Here is a 19,426-nt window from a genome sequence, read left to right as displayed (position 1 = left end):
TTTAGTAATAATTTTTTGAAATCTACTAAAGCCAGATTTAAGGACTTCGAAAGCTGTGGAAGTTAGTGAATTTTCTGTGATTGACAGAAATTCTTTCTGTGATGTTTTAGCAACTGCATATTCCGTTTTTATTATATCTGAGTCCCGAGTTCAGAATTTGTAGTAGTGAAGAAGTTACTTTGCTTTCACTTGGTTTTCTATTTTTATAGCTTTATTTAAAAACATTTTATATATACAGTTTTAGAGATTAAAAAAACCTTCCATCTTCTACTACCTCACATGCTGAATGCATAAGTATTTCATTTTGAGAGTATAGATAAGGAGATGGTTGTGAGAAGTTTTCCAAAAACTTTGCTGGCGTCTGTTCTACCCTTGCAAATACTTTGCTGTCTGTCACAGAGGAATAGCATTGGTATGTCTTGGTGTGGAAGACTATGCCAATGCGGTATTTGCACGCGTGTGTTAAGGAGAATGTAGGAGTAACTCACGCACCAAGTGGAGTGCCCTGGTATACTACAGGGCTTTGCGTTTAGAGCTGTTAACAAAAGTTATGGACCTAAAGTATTACATTTCAGACACTAATCCAGATAGCTCATTTGTCAGAATAAAGCTAATCCATTCCTTGTTAGAAATGCTGCGTTCAGCTTCTGAGAGATACAAGAAGAACCGCCATGCCTGAGCTCCACAGGGTTCCCTGTGATTGAAAATACAAGACCAGGAGGGTTTGACTGGGGGTTCTGAGAGAGGAGAACTAAACACTACTCCTCCCTTTCTTTCTAGAAGCAAAGGGTGTTTAGGCGTTTCACAGTAAATCCAGCTTCCGAATTTCTCATGTTGTGGGGTAAACCGTCGTAAACGAGATCCAGTTTTTGATTTTTGGCAGCTGAAATAAAAACGTCCCAACTTACTGAAGAGAGTGGAAATGAACCTGAAAGAGTCTTTAGGGTATATTGACAGTATGACAAGTCAAATTATTAGTCAAATCTTTATTATCTATGATATTTGTTTGTCTTTTAATTGTTCCATATCTTGCTGGGATCTGAATGTTTGAATTACACTTATTTAACTGATAGTTTTATATTTTTCTTTTTAATAAACTGTATGTCCTGTGCCAGTTTTAGAGACGATTTTTTTTTCCAGTAATGTTGAAGTGAAGAGTAAGGTTTATTAATAAAATTGCTCTTTTGGGGACTAGATGCTATAGTTAAAATAAAGAATGAAATAACTATTTCACTGGAGGCTTCTAAAGAAAGCAAGCACATGAGTACAGCTTAAAAATCACGCTATTGGAAATAGGACAAGTGCTTGGGATAATCATTTTTTGTTTGTTTGTTTTCTTTTCATATGGCATAAGCAGTGTTGTGATGCAGCAGAATATTAGTGCATGTTAAGTTAAGTGTGTTCTTGATCAAGGATGAACTGAAAGCACATACTAGATGCTAAACAAGGGCAAACGGTCAACACAGCAACTCTTGGAAATGTCACTTTAATATACTCTTCCGTAGATCTCAGGATAAGTTTTGTAAGAATGTGAATTGACTGTATCCCAAAAAAGATAATAGAAATGTTTTTAGCACTTACAGAATTTTAGTGATGATAATTTTTGAAAATCTGCATTCAGTTCCTAATAGTTGCTGTAATGAATTCTGATACCTTTGAACTGGCAAGAGTGGTTCTTGTATAAAGCTTTACAGACGTGTTGAACCTTTCTTCCTCCCCCAAAAAAGAGTACAAAGATCGTTCTTCATGTCACTCTTAATGGTTTATTTAACTTTTCTTTTTTTCAGTGTATGTACCACAGTTTATTACAGATATGCACTGCAGATTACCTGTTTTTGTAGTCATGTAGATTACTTGCTCCTTATTTCTGATGTTATAGTATTTTGAGCGGTTTTAGAAAACTATTTGCTCATAAAAATACATTTATTTGTCCCTTAATCCACTTTAGAAGTGGGTTGGAAAACTGACTCCATCATTTTTGCCCATAAACTTGTCCGTGAATGAGCATTAGATGGCCACTAAAATTTCTGAACTCTCTTTTAGAAACAGAACTCTGTTTCTGTTTCATCAGAAAATGATGTGAACGGAGCAAGTTCAGGACTGATCCTTCTGAAGATAGACTCAATTCTAGAATGTATAGTTGTTTTTTTTTTGGTGCAAGTTCATTCATACAACAAGGCAACTGTGGAAAATACACTGCATTTCAGTATATTCAACATTTTTAATAGCACCGAGCACAAAACTACTTTGTTTTCCTAGTGAAGGAAAGATGTGTTGGTGGGGCAGTTCTTTGCTTATATCCAAGATACTCAGGGGCAGGTATCTTAAGGGAATTAGCTATGGCAACCTGTAAAAAATGCACACTTAGAGTTAGCAGTGTATAGGATAGATGTACTTTCAAGATTGGTGCTTATGTTCTCCTTTTTGAGGTTGGGGGGTTTTTTGTTTGTAGTTAAAAAAAAATGTACATCTGAGCCTTTGACAGGTTTTTCCTATAAGGCAATGGGCCATCTAAGGAGTTTCTCTGGACCAGCAATCCAGTTTATTTACCTGTAATTAAGAAAGGAGATAAAACACCTTTCTTATTGCGGAGCTGAGATTTCAGACTTTTGGATAAAGAGCATCCTCACCTGTGATGTCTGTGCTATTATGTGTTCTGAAGTATTAGTTACACGTACCTGGGATAGGAGATAAGCCTGCTTGATTTGCTTACCCCAGATCCCCTGTTAATTCATAATCAACTCTTGTGACTGTCCCCAAAATGCTGGAGTGTTTGTGGTTTTGTATTTTTGTTTGTTTGTGTGTTGTTTGTATGTTTTTTACCTTCTACTTTTTTCCCATTTTCTTGACATTTTCGGAGCCATTTTATTAGGGGACTCATTTTTCAGTTATTCAGAAGGATTAATCTTGACTGGGAGCATCAAATGGGCTCATTAATTCGTTCAAATGTGTGAATTCAGTTCCTGGCTTTAATTTGTTCTTAAAGTCTTTGTTATATCCCTGGGATGATGAGAGTGTTTGGTGGGTAATTGCTGCTGGGTATTTAACCTGTGTCACTTCGTCGAGTAATGGTGATGAAGTCCCATAGCCGGTTTTTGATACTCATAGAAGATCAATAAGATCTTGGCATTGCACAGGTCCGCTAAGAGTTCTGCTGACAGCAGGAGTTACAGGTAGAAAAGGGGTGTAATAAAGAACACAAAAGCATTGGCTTTGCTTGCATTGCTTTGAACATGTTTAGGACAAATATACATGGAACTCTGGCAAGCCAGCAGCTTTACCTTAATTTTTTTTTTTGCCAGACAGGACCAAAAGTAAAATCATAGCTGTGATTCACTATGGGGTATTTATTTACTTTTTACTCATAGAAATGAAACAAGTTTATTAATGATCTTCAGATTTGTATCTGGCTTAGATTAGCATGCTATGTAAGTGATGTGATTGTAAGGGTTAGCTTGTATGAAGTGAGCTTGACTTGCAGGGCTGCTGCTCAAGCTCATTTGTGTTTTTTTTGGTCTGTATCTCCACGTCTCTAGCTTAGGAAGGTAAATATTCGCTGATGTCTGTTGCATCTATGAGTGTCTGAATTTGTCTCCAAGCAGGCAACAGTTCATTTCTGAAAACTGCCACCACATTTGTGTTAATCTACAGTTGTCTTTACAGTCTTGACAGAAAGAACAATGATTGAATGGCTGAAAGCTCATTTGCTCTTTCAGCCTATGAGGTGTTTCTTTCTGAGGTTGGTGTAGTGCCTGCTGTGCTATTCTCTGTGCTTCTGCCAATGAAAAATACAATAGCAAAGCAGAAAATAAGTGATGATTTGGGTTTTTTGTTTGGTTGGTTTTTTTTTGTTTGGTTGGGTTGGGTTTTTGTGTGTGTGTGTGTGTGTGTCTTTTGCTGGGGCAATTTGGTCAGATGTTAATATTCTGACTTAACAATAATGCTCATCTCTCAAAGACCCACTTTTTACAGTGGAGTATCCCCTTGGATGTAGATTATATATGGTACAGCTTTTATTCAGAACTGAGTTACATGTAAAACTGCATGTGGTCATGTTTTTTTCCCTGTCCTTTGCATAATAATAAAAACAAAACCAGAGCTGCAATACTGAAGTTATTAGTTTCCTTTAAGGAGAATACTCTGTTTGCACTTAAAACTAATGATCAGTTACAAATGTAGAACTTAACAACAAGCAAAGGACCCCTTACTCCTTTTGTTTTCATTGAGCCTTATTTTAATGCTTTTATTTATCCTGAAACGGGCTTTTTCAGTTTTTCATCATGTAAAGCATTCTGAATAAATGCACACTCACATTATTCAAATATTAATTGAATGAAATATTTGTGTTGACAAATTCAAATAATAAAAGCCTGAGACACAGCTGGGTGGAACATTCTAATGTAATTTACCAATTACTGTGCCCCCTTTGCTACTTTGTCAAAATGGGGTTATTATCTTACCCTCGTACTACTACAAAGAAAATTGCCACCCTTATGAGATGTAAATACAAAGACAACCCCACACCTCTTTTCACATGTGAACACAAAAAAGTTAGAAGAAATCTGTCTTGTCCTTTTCATTCTTGGTTTGAAGCCGCTGTTTAGTGCTGCCTGATGTGGAGTTACAGCCTTTTTTTTTCAGGATTGTGGGATGGCGCAGGACACTGCAGTGCCCAAACTGAACTTTGAATATTGGTTGGATAAAGCTATTGAATGGGGTCAGGCCACCACACTGGAATCCCAGAAGGATGTGTGCCTTCACTTGCCCCAGCTCCAGGAGTTTCTGCATCAGCTTTATGAAACTTTAAAGCACATGGTAAGTGACTTTATAAGGAAGAGCGATCTGTTTTGGGGATGTACTCAGAAACAATCTGCACCATGTTTAGACAAGAACAGAAGCTAACAGTAGCAAAGAGGTTTGTGCTGTTGACCTGATGTATTGGCTGAATCAGAGAGGCAAATTGGGGGAACAGTCACAGGTAATGCAAACAGGAGTGCGCTTCCTGTTTCCCTGATTTATTGTGAAAGGCGCTTTTTCTTCTTGATTGGTTGTTGTCATGTGAGATTTCCTAGCCAATGCTCTAACCTCTTTAAAAAACTCTTTAAAATAAACAAGAATTTCATTCTGGTTGTCAGGTCATAAATTGGATTATTTAAAGGCCGTAACATGCAAAACTGTAACTGATCCTTTAAATCTTAGGGGGTCTGCTGACACTTTAACCCCGGTGTTGTGGCACAGGTAGTGAATTCTAGCAGCATGGTCAGATCATTGGCATGTTTTTCTGAGCATGGCTTTTTCAGTTTATGTATTCAGTGTAATTAGCTATAGAAATATTGCATTATGGCAGGAGGCTGACATCTTATGGACAACTTATTTTAAAATATTCTTATCTGAAGATGGCAGAGTGTTTTGTTTGTTTGTTTTCTGAACTGAATGTAACTTTTAAATAAAATACTTTGGGGGAGTGGTGTTTTTTCCTGTATTTATATATCTTAAGAGGGATGAAAAAAAAAAAAGTGTATTTTTAATGTTGCTACTTCAAGTAATCTGAGGCTTGGCCTGAAATGGCCCTTGTGAATATGGCCCCAGAAAGTCTAGGGCTAGCCCCAAATGTGAGACAAATGTAAGGAATTTATTGCAGCAGCAGGAGATGGTTATCGTTCCTGCTACTTGCATGGTATCTCAGCAGAGCACCACTTTTAAAAGCCTTCATTTATTAGATAGTAAAGCTACAAAAATGGAAAAATAAGACTGATTATATAGGATTGTATATAAACTACATTGTGTCCTACTTTTATAGTGAAGCTGCTTTCTATTTGGTTAAAATTTAAACTGCAGCTTGCTACTGGCTAGTCATGACATAGGTTAATTTAAAGAAAGCAAGTGAAAGTAACAGAAGTATACTTAGGTTCATGCCATGATAAGTATTTATTTCTTGAGAAACTCTTTGAGGAAGTATATTAACACAGTGAAGATCAACAAAAATATAGTTTAATTGTGCTTTTATTATAATGAAATCTTGGTTACTAATACTGTTTTGTGATTGCTGGATGTGAGGCAAATGAACAAATTTTCTACCATAATTAAGTGTCAGGTGAGGAAATTACTTAAGCTTTAAGTTATTTGAATGATGATAGAATAGCCAATTTCAGGAAGGTCTGCTTTTATTACATACTTGTGGGTGTTTTGCTTCCAGAGCATTTTAAAGCAAAACCATTGGAATTGTAATGCGCAACAATCTGTATTATTAACAGTTCTCGTAACCTACTTCTGATGTGCAGTATATTTATTATCTTTTTGTTTGTTTTTATGTTTTAACAGGATTCAATTGCAGCAATCCAGCAATTCCCTCTAATTGGCCAGCTTCTAGGGAGGCTTTGTTGGAATCCTTTTGTTATAGGATATGGTAAGAACATGTAATGATATTTCTGTAGCAGTTCCATAAACTGTATTCGATGGGAATTGGGAAAACACAACTTAGTCTGTACTTCAATTTTTTCCATAAAAACATAGAATTTTTTTTTTCTTAAGTAAGATGAAAAGGTAAGCCAAGTTACCTTAGGTATGTGGCATTGAGAAATCTTAAATTTACTTTTGGAGCTAATTAATTTCATGGCTTAGTTATAGAATCTCGACTTGGGAGCAGTAGATTTTAAACCCAGTGAGTGTTCATGTGTTTAATGATTTCCATTTTTATTATTTTCTTTCTGTATTAATTAATTTTTTTCTAGTTACTCCAAATGTAAATAATCTAGTGTTTCAGATTACTTTAAACAGAAGTTTCTTCTAGTTATACATCAGAATGTCCTATTATATACGCTCATATAGAATTCATTTTTCTGATACTTTTTTTTATCAGTGTAAAGTGCTACTAAGTTATGGTTGTGTTTGTTTTACTGAGTTTATTCTGAATGTGCATTTTCTCTGTCTTGCAAACTAGTGAAAATGCAGATAGAATCAAAAGCAAAACATTGAAGCGATGACATGGGAAAAAAACATGAAAAATCAGAAGCCCCTTACTGGTAGTGTATATGTGTGTAGGTGAGAATAAAGAAAATAAATTGGGGACAGGAAAACAGTTGGGAGGTAGGTGAGACTACCTGTCCTACCTCATGAGCAGTGCCAGTACATTTTTCTGGAACTGAGATGTTGATAGGTTGATAAAATTACTCGGGATCTGCTTTTAAGCTGAAAACTAATTCTGAGTTTCTATGTGAGCCCCTTAAAATAATATTTTTCCAGTTTTCTGATAATACTACAACTCAAAAAAAAAAAAAAAAGTCATATTTTGTCTCTTCTGTTTTATGCTTTCTTTTGGGAAAATACAGGAAAGCACTATTTTTGTGTTGACCTGGAAGGGCTTATTAAGTCGAGCACAGCATTAGGCTGAAGTGATCACATCTTCTAGTTTGGCTTCATCTTCTAGTCAGCTCCAAGCACAGGCAGAATGAACTTGCCTGTAGAACATGTAGTAGATGTGTATTATATCAGCAATTCCCCTCTGAAAGGAAAATTTGGGAAGGAATCATAGATTTAAACATAGATCAGTTTTGCAGTGCAGCAAATGTGTGCTTTTTTGTGGCACCTTTTGAGAAAGGCCTTTTCATACTTTATAGACTTGTTTTTACAATTGAGATGTTCCCAGTTTTTGAGATAGTTGATAATAACTGTTGATGTTTACAGTTACACAAGCAGTTTTCTTCTGAGTTTTTGTTTGGAATATACAAGTCCTTAGGCTGTCAGTCTTTCCAAGCTGACAATATATGGTGGTATAGAAAGAAACTTCATCTGTATTTTTCATCGAAGTTGAAAGCCATCTGTTTCTGCTTTTGACTCCTTTTCATAGCAATCCCAGCAATACATTCTTGGTTTCCCCCACTTTTTTCCCTCAGCATTTTCTAAAGCAAGAAAAGAAGTATTTCTGCAAGTTGTTCTTTACCTCTGAAGATTGCAAGAGAGTGAAGTTTTACTACAGGGTGGTTTGTTTTTTGTATCAAAATACCAGCAAGCCAGTGCAGAGAGCTTCACTTGCTCAAAATGGTATCCTTCACTTCAAAGCTTAAAGATGAGTCAAGGAGATTTTCTGACATCAGTAGACCTGAAGTTATCTACTTATACATTCCCACTACTTCCTTTTTTCTCAGCCACCTGAGTGCTTTTTGGACTGCTGGCATTTTAGATTCAGCAGATTTTCATTTTGTTTGGCACTAGTTCTGAAGATATTCTTTAAGATAGTGTTGGCTATAGCAGATGCTGACTCTCAAGTGGGTTTCATGTAATTTCTCATTTGGATAAATAGCTCATTCAGGCATGTGTCTGAGACCAGGCCACCCTCACAGTAGAAGGAGCTGATTTTGTTCAATTCAGTCTTTCATACTAATAAATGGAGGAGGAAAAACACTGTACTTCTGCATCATGTCCAAACCACAATACCTATCACCTTCGATGAATGTCTGTTGATGCTGGAAGCTGACATGGCTGACCACTCAGTGCAGGAAGTGTGGTCTCCAAGGGAAAATAATCTCCTCATAAACACTCCTGGGCGGGAGGTGACCAAGTTAGTCTTATTTAGAATGCTAATGGGAAGGAAGCACGACCAAAGAAAATCTCATGGCTGTACTTGTGGTCCTAAACCACAAGGGGTACATGAGGAATTCAGCCTTGGTAAGGAATTCCAATGTTTTTTTTGTGGGTTGGGGGATTATCTTCTCGGTAGGACCCTCCTGGATTGAGTTTTGAGTGCAAATGTCTTGAATCCTAAACTAATACTATAAATGCTGGGGAATTTCTTGGTGGCTCTGTATGTCAGTGTATGTGTGAGAGCATGCACGCTTACGTATTTCCACAGAAAGTTCGGTTTAGCTAATCAACATTTTCTGATATACTTCAATAAAATTTTACAACAAGCTTTAAAAATAATATTTCTGGATGTAAGATTAGGGTTTTCTTATTGGTTCCTTGCATCTGGCCCCATTCATGACAGGCTATTTATAAACTAACTGTATCATGTGATAATTGAGACCACACTGTGTTGTAAGAAAAACATTGGACTTTTTTTTTTTTTTTTAATGTGAGACTGACAGGGAAGAAGTGCAATCTGATTCATCATGAAGGTTTGGGCTTTTATTTGTTTGTTTTTCTTTTTTTCTTTTTTTAAATGAAACAACTTCCACGCTGTCTTAAATTTCCTAGAGAAAATTTTCATTCCTTTAGCTGGAGTTACAACATTAACCTACTTACGAAGTCCACTGCATAACTGGTTACCTTTTTTTGGATATAATTTCCAGTTTCAAGTTACTAATTTTGTTCCTCTTGAGGTATTGAGTATTTATTTGGGTAGTGAGCATTCCTTCGTGCCATAATAAGATCAGTGGCTTCATCCGTATCCTGGTAGTGGTTTTCAGTGCATACCATGATGGTATGTTTTCCATGGGGATCACAGTTACTAGAAAAATGGGCGGAAAAAACCCATCAGTAAGTTTTCTGTGGCTCTCTGTGTTTGATCTTTTGATGTGGTTATCTTTTGCAGCTGCCATAATTACTCTAAGATCTGTCTCCCCTTATTCTTAATCTTCTGATGTTTCATCCCCAGTTCCAAAACAGTTGTGAAAAGAAAGCAGTGAACCTGAGAGTGGCCCTCAGTGGCCGTTACTTCAGCAAGAGGACTGTATAGTCCCTTTTCTTTCTTTTCACAGATCTATGGGAGGCTTCTTCTGTTTTGGTTGTAGCCAAAAAGTAATTTTGACTGGGAGAATTGTGAAGTCGTACAAATCTCTTGGGTTTTTTTTGAACTGTTGGCATAACTATAACACCAATACAAATTGGTTTCACTTAAGTTGAGATTTGAATGTAAATGCACTATGCTGCCCAAGTGTGCCAGTATATCATTTATTCAACCTTTGTTTTCATCGTTCTAGCTTTCATCACACTGACTTACATTTCTGACTGGCAACAATATATGCAATTTGTTTTTTACTAAACAGTGAGTCATCACGTATAGCAAGACTTCTACTCACCCAGAAATCTAATGAAACAGTTACATACATTTTTTTTGGCTCTTTCCTTTGTTTCTTTAGGTCAAAAGAAAACATAAATAAAATGACTTACTGGCATACAGTAGGTGTACTGTATAAATAGGATGAGTGAAAAGAAGGAACACTTGAATTATGTATTCTTTGTTCAGGATAGGCAACTTGGATGTGATTTGCCATCCCCCCACCCCCATCTCTTTCTGTGTAGTCTGGCTTTTTAAAAATACAATTAATATAATTGAAAATTATCTCAAAAGCCAGACTTTATAAAGAGATAATGTCTTCGTACTAGTAATAAATAATGTTGAAAATCTCAATCTTCCAAGAAGAAAATGGTTCTCAATTAGTCATTTAAAGACATAAAACGGTATTTGTTTATTTTTCTTCCCATGTAATTTCATGTCAGAGTTTAGGTGAAATAGTTTTTGGAGGAGATAGAGTTGCCTCAGTGCTGATGTCTGAATGCTAGCTGAATATAGTTACAATCAAAGTATAAGGATACTTTGAATTACTGCTGAGCAGTATGCAAGATGTCTCCTTGAACTTCAGTCAAGGAGACAACAACCTAGGAAACTATTAACCTCATAAAAATCCGTATTAAAAAAATCTCCAAACACACAATAGGAAAATATCCCAAACTGTAGTTAGTTAAATGTGTATGTTTGAGAAGCTGTTTCTGTGCAGAGATGTTAGTCAGTGGCAGACCAGCAATGGCCTACAGGCTTGTTGGACATTTATTGATGAATACTGGTTTAAATCAGTATTAACTTTTCTGACTACCTGGTGAAAATAAAGGCATTACTTAATAGAGCCTTTATTTTTAATTTAGGCTTTGCCAACAAAACACTTCTAAATAATACTGTTTATTACATCCTGGATAACAAATTCACAGAAAACGAAAGAAATTGGAGGTTGAGCTCAGTAATCAAACTTTATCCTAATATAATTTCTAAACCTCACGTTGTATTACTCATTTGTATTATTTTAACCAACGATAGTATTGCTTACTGAGTGAATATTGTATCAAAACTGCAATACTACATCCAATTTTCATAACTTTTATTACAATCATGGAGTTTTATTTTGGGGTGAAATTCATTGTAGAGGCTCTTAGTGTCTGCCAAAGAAGATTTTTATTTTAAAAAAAGCCTATTAAAAATAGTTGTGGAAAATAATAATGAGTTAAATGGCTCTTGAACTTCTTACTCCAAATAATCAGCTCCTATGTGATAATATCTGTGCAACTGAGCAGTGATAGTATTGCTCAGTATAGTAGGATTTTAAAGTTGGCAGCTCATTTCCAACAGCGGGTTAGAACTAAGTGAGACCTGATCTAATCCTGAACAGAAAATCAGTGCCTGATTTTTTTTCCATCAGCATGTAGCTATTCTGCTCTCTGCAGAAATGTAATTTTCCTGCAGCATGGAGAATCTTAATATATTCTTACATAAAACTTGATGTTGTGCAATTCTTTTAATGAACAGTTTCATACTTCACAAACTTTTTCAGAAGTGAGCATTTTTTAGTTGTGCAAGCTTTGGACACAATTTAATAACTATTTTACTACTGTTGATTACTGTTTATTAATAATGATATTCTTTAGATACTGAATTGAAAGTTCCTTGATGATAGCTTCAAGTACTATGTACATGTATCACTAGGTCATGTGTGTTTCTTAAGACCATGTAAATATTGTATAGATTTTGTGCTCTTTGATAAATTACAGTTTGATGAATTAAATTGGTATTAAAGGAAATGATCACACAAGAACTACATATGAATAACATTAGATGTGTGGTGTGAATCTGGTAGAATAGAAATATTATGAGTTGAGACTGATATTTAGGGCTTTGGTTTCATGGATGGATAGGGATTGTTGTGTGTAATTCTGTCTGTGTTTTCATTTTTTTTTTCCTCTAACTGTATCCTATTTTCTTTTTTCCCTGCAGATGAAAGCCAGAAGACTCTGATGTGGTGCTTATGTTGTCTATACAGCAGTGAACCACAGAACCCTGTGGAACTGAAGGCTAACAGCTGGATACGGGTAAGTGAATTAATCCTTCCCAGGACTGCTTTGAATTAAATGGATTATTTAAAAGTGCTACATCTATGGCATAGAGACACTGTCATTTAAGAAACTGCTCCAAACACAACTTGCATACATATTGTGTTGATGTGTATATCACTCTAATTATAACACAGTCAGTGCTACTCTGTCATTTTGAATATCAAAAAGATGTGGCATTTTAAAGTGGGTAGTTTTGACAGCTTTTAACCTAGTAGATTCACCAGCTCTAGTAACTGTTAATAGTGAGCAATGACCTCAAATCAAAAGGGAAGCAAGTGATATTAAAAAAAAAAAGAACCATTCAATGAGGATAAAATAAATAACCTGGAGAGATGCCATAGTTTGTTTTGAAAACAGATTAAATTTTCTCGTTAATGTTATTCTTTTTTTGCTTTTTTTTTTCAGTCTTTTGCCTATGAAGATTTTAATTGTATCCAAACTTTCTTCAAAGGGAGAGGGGAGGGGTAGTGCTGGTGTGTGTATTTATATTTAGAGATATAAGCAATAATGAATCCTTAACTTTAATCCCAAATGTAGGGTTTTACATGGCACATGTGTTCGTATTTTATATATTTCCACACTGAACTAGCAAAGCACATCAGTATGTAAATAGGTTGCGACACATTGATGCTTAATGCTTTACATTGCTGGATAGCAACTTCAGGGTGCAGTGTTGTTTATTTTATGTCCTTGCATTCTTTATGGGTCTATACCAAAATACGATTAAAAATATCAATAGAATTGTTAATGTGGGTTTTTTTAATTTCTTATAGTCCTCATAACTGGTGAGCATGTAGCAGCCTGATCATTATTTATGTACATGTTGCTAAAGCTGAAGGTATTTCTAGGCTTCTTTAAGTAGTTAATTTCTTACTTAGTGGTTGACTTTGTGCATGTCAGTTTATGCGGGTATGTGTCTAATACTAGGATGTACAAATTATTATAAATAGGTAATGATACTGAAGATGTTTATATTGTTAAATAACTGTATTTAACATATTTGTGTAGTATTGTTGATTTAGGTGCAGTAATTCTCAGCAGTAAGTTCTCACACACTTTCAGATGACCTTGGGTGCCTGTATGTACCTATTTGGTGGTACCACATGCCATGAAATTCTCAACAATTTAATACTAAGTAAAATCAACCTTTTTTTCTTCCTGCCTGTAAGTTTTTTCAAGAGGCTTTTCCTGAGGCTTGTATACTTGAAATTCACAGTGTGGCAACGCTTGAATGCCAAAGTAGAGTAATGGAAAAAAAATTCCACCTTTTCTGATGTAGTCTTCCTGGTTGAAACCTCTGCAGTAGTTTGAACTCACCTCAGCCTTTTTGTAATACTATGGGAGCTCTTTACAGCAGCAATACACAGTCGCACACTATGGAAAAGATGGCCGAAAGTCTAAAATATATGGTTGAAACAGATTCTTGGGGTGGAGAGGAAGGTAGTTTTGTGACTACATGATGTAAAGGGAATTGAAATCCAGAAAGTAATTCTAAATAATGCTCTGAAATTTGAATGCTACTTAAAAGGTTTTTAATATCGTGGAAAACTTGCCTGTATTTGAATGAAGTGTTACATTATCTAAGGTATTTAAGCTCTCCCTAGAGGGTATGGATGGAAAGCCATCCATGACCACACAGAACAGGACTCTGTGTCGGGTCCATACACACTGACACAGGAGCCATGGAAAAGGATTTATGTACAGGAACTGCCGGTCAGCTTCTGGGGAAGTGACCTTCATGGCAGCCTTGTGCTTTGACCCTGCAGCTGAGAGTTAATTTCATCTCCTCGATTTAATTCTTCAACATATGCTGAGGAGGAAGGCTCAGTTTTTAAAAAGGTAAAGTAGTTTACTGCATAAGCCAGCATACATCAGATAAATTGGGACCTCTGTGTGTGCATTTAGTTGATGATAGAACAAAAAAAATATAAAAAAGCAAAGCAAACCAATCAAACAACCAAACAAAAAACCTCACCCAAACAACCAAAAAATGACGAGGAGTGCGTAATGGAGATAAACAGTTAATAGTAAGTGGGTAAAGTTGTCTAATTTTAACAAGAACAGTTTTTTTAAAGATTGCTTCCTTGTTTTGTGAGTTTTAAATGTGGCATTCATGAAAGATTTCCTCCCAAAATGCAAAGTTATATCTGATTGGAAAATGATATTATTCAGTCAGGTCAGTGGTGAATATTCTTCCTTCCTTTTTTTTTTTATAGCTATGTACATTGACTATTAATTTACATGCTGCTTTTTGTCATGGCAAGCAAGTTCCTGAAGAGTAGTTTGTGGCCTCTCAGTGCTTCTTTGACTAAGGTTGTTGAGAGGAAGACTGATCTCAAGTCTTTTGTTTCAGCTGCTAAATTGCATTTTCAAAGTAGCAAAAAATGTATTTGAGGTTGCTTACTCCTGAACTTTCCTGCTATTGTAATAGAAAAGCTGTGTTATTTTTAATGACAAGGGTAGCTACCCACTTTAACCACATTATTACTAAGTTTCAGAAACCAAGATCTTGCAGATCTGTAAGTCCTCTGAAGTAATCAAATGAGCAAAGAAATGCCTTAGAATTTAATGTAAAAGTGCAGTAACGACTACAGTGTTTTTAGGATCAGATGCAGTTTAAAATGGTAGATTTTTTTTTTAAATGATTTTGAATTTTAGTGCTGGGATCTGGGTTCCACAGGTCTTCTATACAGCTAGGTGCAGTGTAGGAGGCCAAGATACATGCTGCCACACATTTCTCAGTGGTGAAATCAGTCATGACCTGGTGAAACCAGTCTCTGAGAAAGTAGGTGATTTAGTTTCTCCAACTGGCCTTCTCTGAGCAGAGAGTTTTGGCAACTTGGAGCAACTAGAGAGCTTTTCTGAAGTAGGTTTCCATGTTATTGACTTGGTCGCATCTCTTCTTCTACTCTCAGTTTGTAAATTGTGTTTATGAATTGTTTATGGCTTTGGAATTTGTTTCAAATACTGCTTTTGTTGTATTGTTTTGGAAGGTAATACATACTTTTGAGAGTGTTATAGCATGTCACTTTTCAAATTGGAACAGTTAATAGCTCTATTTTTATTTCTTTAAATTATCATTATTTTTTTTAAATATAAGATAGATTTTTTTTTTTTTTTTTTTGGTGTACTTTACTTTCCCTCAAAGGAGTACAAAGGATCAAGACAGTGTATACATACAGCTTAAACGAGGATGGAAGGCCCATCAGCCTTGGCACATGTTTGTAGAGGTGGTTTTTGGGCTTGGCCAAATTTTTGTTTCTACAACTGTGTAGTATTTTTAAGTATCCGTATCCTGTGCAAAGCCACATCATATTAATGACCACAAAAGTAATAGGTGTTCTTTGTAAGAGTAATTTTTAATGGCACTGGAATTGTAAAATTATTGTATTTTTGTTATATTTTCCAAAAATATCTAATGAATCTCGTATGAAATCTTGTGAAAGGTAAAACATACATGTTTTCTCCTACCAGTGTTGTTCTGGGTAATTTTTGAACTGAGGATGGTATGATGTTAAATCAATGTCAAGATTTCAATTCAGAAAGTTTTTATTCCATCAGTGAGTCTCTAGTTCCTCAACAGAACTGTGTAAAAATAATGTTCCTATGAAAATACTAAAACTGATTTTAAGGAAAGCCTCTACAACTCTGACTCATCTATTAACCATTTGTGAATGTTACGGAGATATTTCTGCTGTAAGGTCAAGATTTTGAACTATGGTCTGCAGACCTTACCTCCCCCTCTTTGAATTTAACTTCTCAATTTTCTGCTGGGCTAAGCAATGTTGATGGAAAGGTGGTGGACACCACTTATTTCCAGACGTATGCAATGGAAAGCAGAGACCATATTATTATTATTTCCTTTCGACACTGTCAGCACTCAATGAACAAAGTTCACCACTTGAGAGTACCTCTTTGAGAATACAAACGTAGTCTTTTCAGGTAAAGGATTTACGTTTCACCAAATTTCATGTTTGCATTAAAACTGCTACATTTGCTTGCTGGAGTTTCTCTGCTTTTTAGGGAAATAGGAGGTATACCAGAACTTTAATGTCCTCTTGTTACTTTTTGAATAGCAAATGTGTTTGAAAACCATTAGTTTAATATGGTGTGTATTTAGTAGAACTCCTCTTTGTGTAACAATGCTCCAGTGTTTCTGGTAAAAAGGATTCATGTTTGTAGGCTTATTTTTTGCTTTCTTTTTTTCTTTTTAAAGAAGAATTGAGTTATAAATTTAAAAACATAGTGTCAAGCCCTTTTGTCTTGGATCTTGCCCTTTAGTATTGTTACACTTGTATCCTATGGAGGACACATTAAAACATCTGAATGGAAGTCTTCTTTTCCAGTAGAATCCTTCACATGGCAGCCTTTCGATGTACCTTGAAGTTGTATTTGTTTAGACTAAATTTGATGGAATTCTGTCTGTTGCATTAGATTGTATTCAAGTGTTTTGCAATGGGTGGCTACTCCTCAAATAGGCCAGATCAAGAAATTTACTGCCAATAAAGCACAGGATGTTTGATGTTTTAGTGATGTTCTCTGGATGACCCTTTTTTTTTTTTTTTTAATGATCGTCTTGACTTTTTAATTAAACTATAATTTTAAATGAACTGGTTCAGTTAATGAAGCACTGACCTTTGACCCCTACTTCTGAATCTGTCCCAGAATTTTCAGCAAAATGAGTTTTTAAGACTTATGCATTCTCTTTAGCAATATATCTAAGATTGTTACGAATTAACATTGAAAGGGTGGTCTCTCAGAGAAAGTTCAAAATGGAAATGTTTATGATTTACTTCCTGGCACAGAGACAACTGTGTTGAAATGCTGAGTTACTTCTCGCTGTAAATTTGCACTTGTGTGTGGTTTTTCCTTTCATCCTCAGACGTTGTGTGCTGCTTTGCTTGTATCTTGGATCATCCAGCAATCTTATCAGGTGTTACCATAGTTGTCATTCTTTGTAGTTTAATTCATTGACATATATTTGGTTAGGCAAGAATATTCAGGAACAGAAGAAAAACTACACTGTTATAAAACCAGGAGTTTAGCAATTGAAATATCTTAAAATTTTAGAATTCAAGTGGACTTACTATTTTGTCTGTCAAGGAAGAGTTGTTCATTGATTTACTGAGGAAGTCCCTTACAGATTGAAATAGAAGAGTTACAAGAAGGAAGTTAAAGTTACATTGATGGAGCTACAGGAAATCTGTAGAGAATAGCTGAGACAAGAAGTGGAAAGAAGTTGTGTTAAGAAAAGGTTAGGGAGTATGAAAAGTGTGTGTGTGTATTCATGTATTTCGGCTTCTATTTGAAATTAGTTACCAAAGCATTTTCTGTATTTCAGAGCAAGGATAGTAAGGCATCACAGTGAATGATGAAGTAACTGAGAGGACTAGATTGTCTTTGCGAAATGCAGGGATTCTCATAATATCTTTATAAAGTATCCAAAATAGGTTTTATGTTAAATGCAAGATGAAGAAGGGAAGTAGGCTATAATTCTCATTATAGAATCACAGAACAGTTTGGGTTGGAAGGGACCTTCAAAGTTCATCTAGTCCAACCCCCCTGCAATGAGCAGGGACATCTTCAACTAGATCAGGTCACTCAGAGTCCCGTCCCATCTGACTCTGAATGTCTCCAGAGATGGGGCATCTACCACCTCCTTCTCACATCTAGCCTGAATCTCCCCTCCTTTGGTTTAAGACCATTACTCCTTGTCGTATCACAACAGGCCTGGCTAAAAAGTCTGTCCCCATCTTTCTTGTAAGACCCCTTTAAATATTGAAAGATTGCAGTAAGGTCTTGAGAATTTAGAATAAGAAAATTGTATTTTCTTCCTGTGTCTGTTTTATGGGAATAAGCTTATTCTACAGAATATATGGCTTATATGTATTTGTTAAAGTGTGGTATGCTGAGTATATTAGGAAGAGTTTGGAACTGGACGCAGTTGTTTGCAGTACACGGTAATGACAACTTTATCCTTACTATGATAACTATTTACTTATGAACAGTGATATATATTCTTACATACCAGTAGATGGCATTCTTCACATTACATACAGGTACCCGTATGTTAGCTTTATACTAAGATGTACATTTCACAGTGTTCTAATACATATTCTTCTGAGGGAAAATGAACATTTTCTTTAAATAGTAGTCTCAAGTTTAGAAGCCAGCTTCACTGCTGCCCAGATTGTGTCGCATTAATTTGGGTTTTAGCTCTCTGATGATGCCTGCACTAGTGAGAGTTCTGTGTTAAGGTTCCTGAATTTTTTGCAACAATTCATGTTACTTATTAATAGGAAAATTAACTTCATTATCTTTTTTTTTTCCTATATGTACAGTGTATGCAGTTGAACTGACTTTTGTCTTTTCTTGCCCTTAATTATTCTAGAGATGTGGGAGAATTCTACCTGTGTTTACACTTGTTATGATAATGACTAATTAGTTTCTTCTTTTTTTTTGTACTTAGTGGCTTTGCATCTGAGAATTTGTTGTATTCATCACTGTACATGAACAGTTTAGAAAACTTTCTTGTTTCTGAAATGATTACAGTGAAAGACTCACTGTGCAAATAGATTTAGAAGAAAGAATCAGAAAGAAACAACTATTCCTTTCCTCCAGCCACCTCCTTTCCTCGCTGTTATAAAATTACAAATAGTATTCTGAACAGCACAGGTACTTTGTATTTCCCCTCCTCTATTTTTTCCTAGGGAAAACTTACTACGCAGTTTCATGGTGACCCATTTATGTACAATCATGCACTGTAGTTTTAAGGACAAGTCTATCTATTCTGGAACATTTTTAGTAAGTCTGTCATCATATTGCTTGTTTTGCTGCTTGTATGTTTTAATTCATTCTGTCACCTTTTTCACTGTTGCTGGTTCTGAAAGTTTATTTGCTGTAGTCGTGAGACTCTCCAGACAGTGTCAGGTACAACAAAGCATCCATTCTTTTGTTTCTGGTACCTTGTTAAGAGTAATAAGCCTTTTGCAGTGTGTTAGCACAGCAACTCTAGCAAGTGTATTAAGCTGTGAAAACGTACCCCACTGAATACCAGGAGATGGCACTCTCTGTATTACGTGGCTGCCAGTATGTACAGCACACAAACACACATACACGCGGAAACAGGCACTCCCATGCACCATTTTAAGTAGCAGGGTAATTTAGATGCTGTTAGGGATTAAGCTAATGGTAATAATGTTGTGACCTTTCCCTGGTTCTATCTGCATGTGTTTTGTTAGAATGGCACTATTATGCGGCAGTCTGCCTTTAATTTGTCAAATTTGTCGTGAGGATGACAAATAAAGATGAGTGGTTTCTCTAAGGA

The 19,426-nt window shown here is 35.7% G+C and overlaps 1 protein-coding gene across 1 annotated transcript in view; it reads left to right on the top strand.

Moving 5' to 3' along the window:
* The window catches only part of FANCC (FA complementation group C), a 76,021-nt gene that overhangs the window by 11,092 nt on the left and 45,503 nt on the right, over positions 1 to 19,426 (top strand). The window contains exons 2-4 of the mRNA XM_065861017.2: positions 4,642 to 4,815; positions 6,322 to 6,406; positions 11,981 to 12,075. Coding sequence (XP_065717089.2) covers positions 4,642 to 4,815; positions 6,322 to 6,406; positions 11,981 to 12,075 — 354 coding nt within the window. The remainder of the gene's footprint in view (positions 1 to 4,641; positions 4,816 to 6,321; positions 6,407 to 11,980; positions 12,076 to 19,426) is intronic.

The sequence above is a fragment of the Patagioenas fasciata genome, chromosome Z, assembly GCF_037038585.1.
Source record: "Patagioenas fasciata isolate bPatFas1 chromosome Z, bPatFas1.hap1, whole genome shotgun sequence".
NCBI classification, from domain to species: domain Eukaryota; kingdom Metazoa; phylum Chordata; class Aves; order Columbiformes; family Columbidae; genus Patagioenas; species Patagioenas fasciata.
Note: the sequence above shows the minus strand (reverse complement) of the source record. Positions and strands in the feature narration are given on the sequence as shown.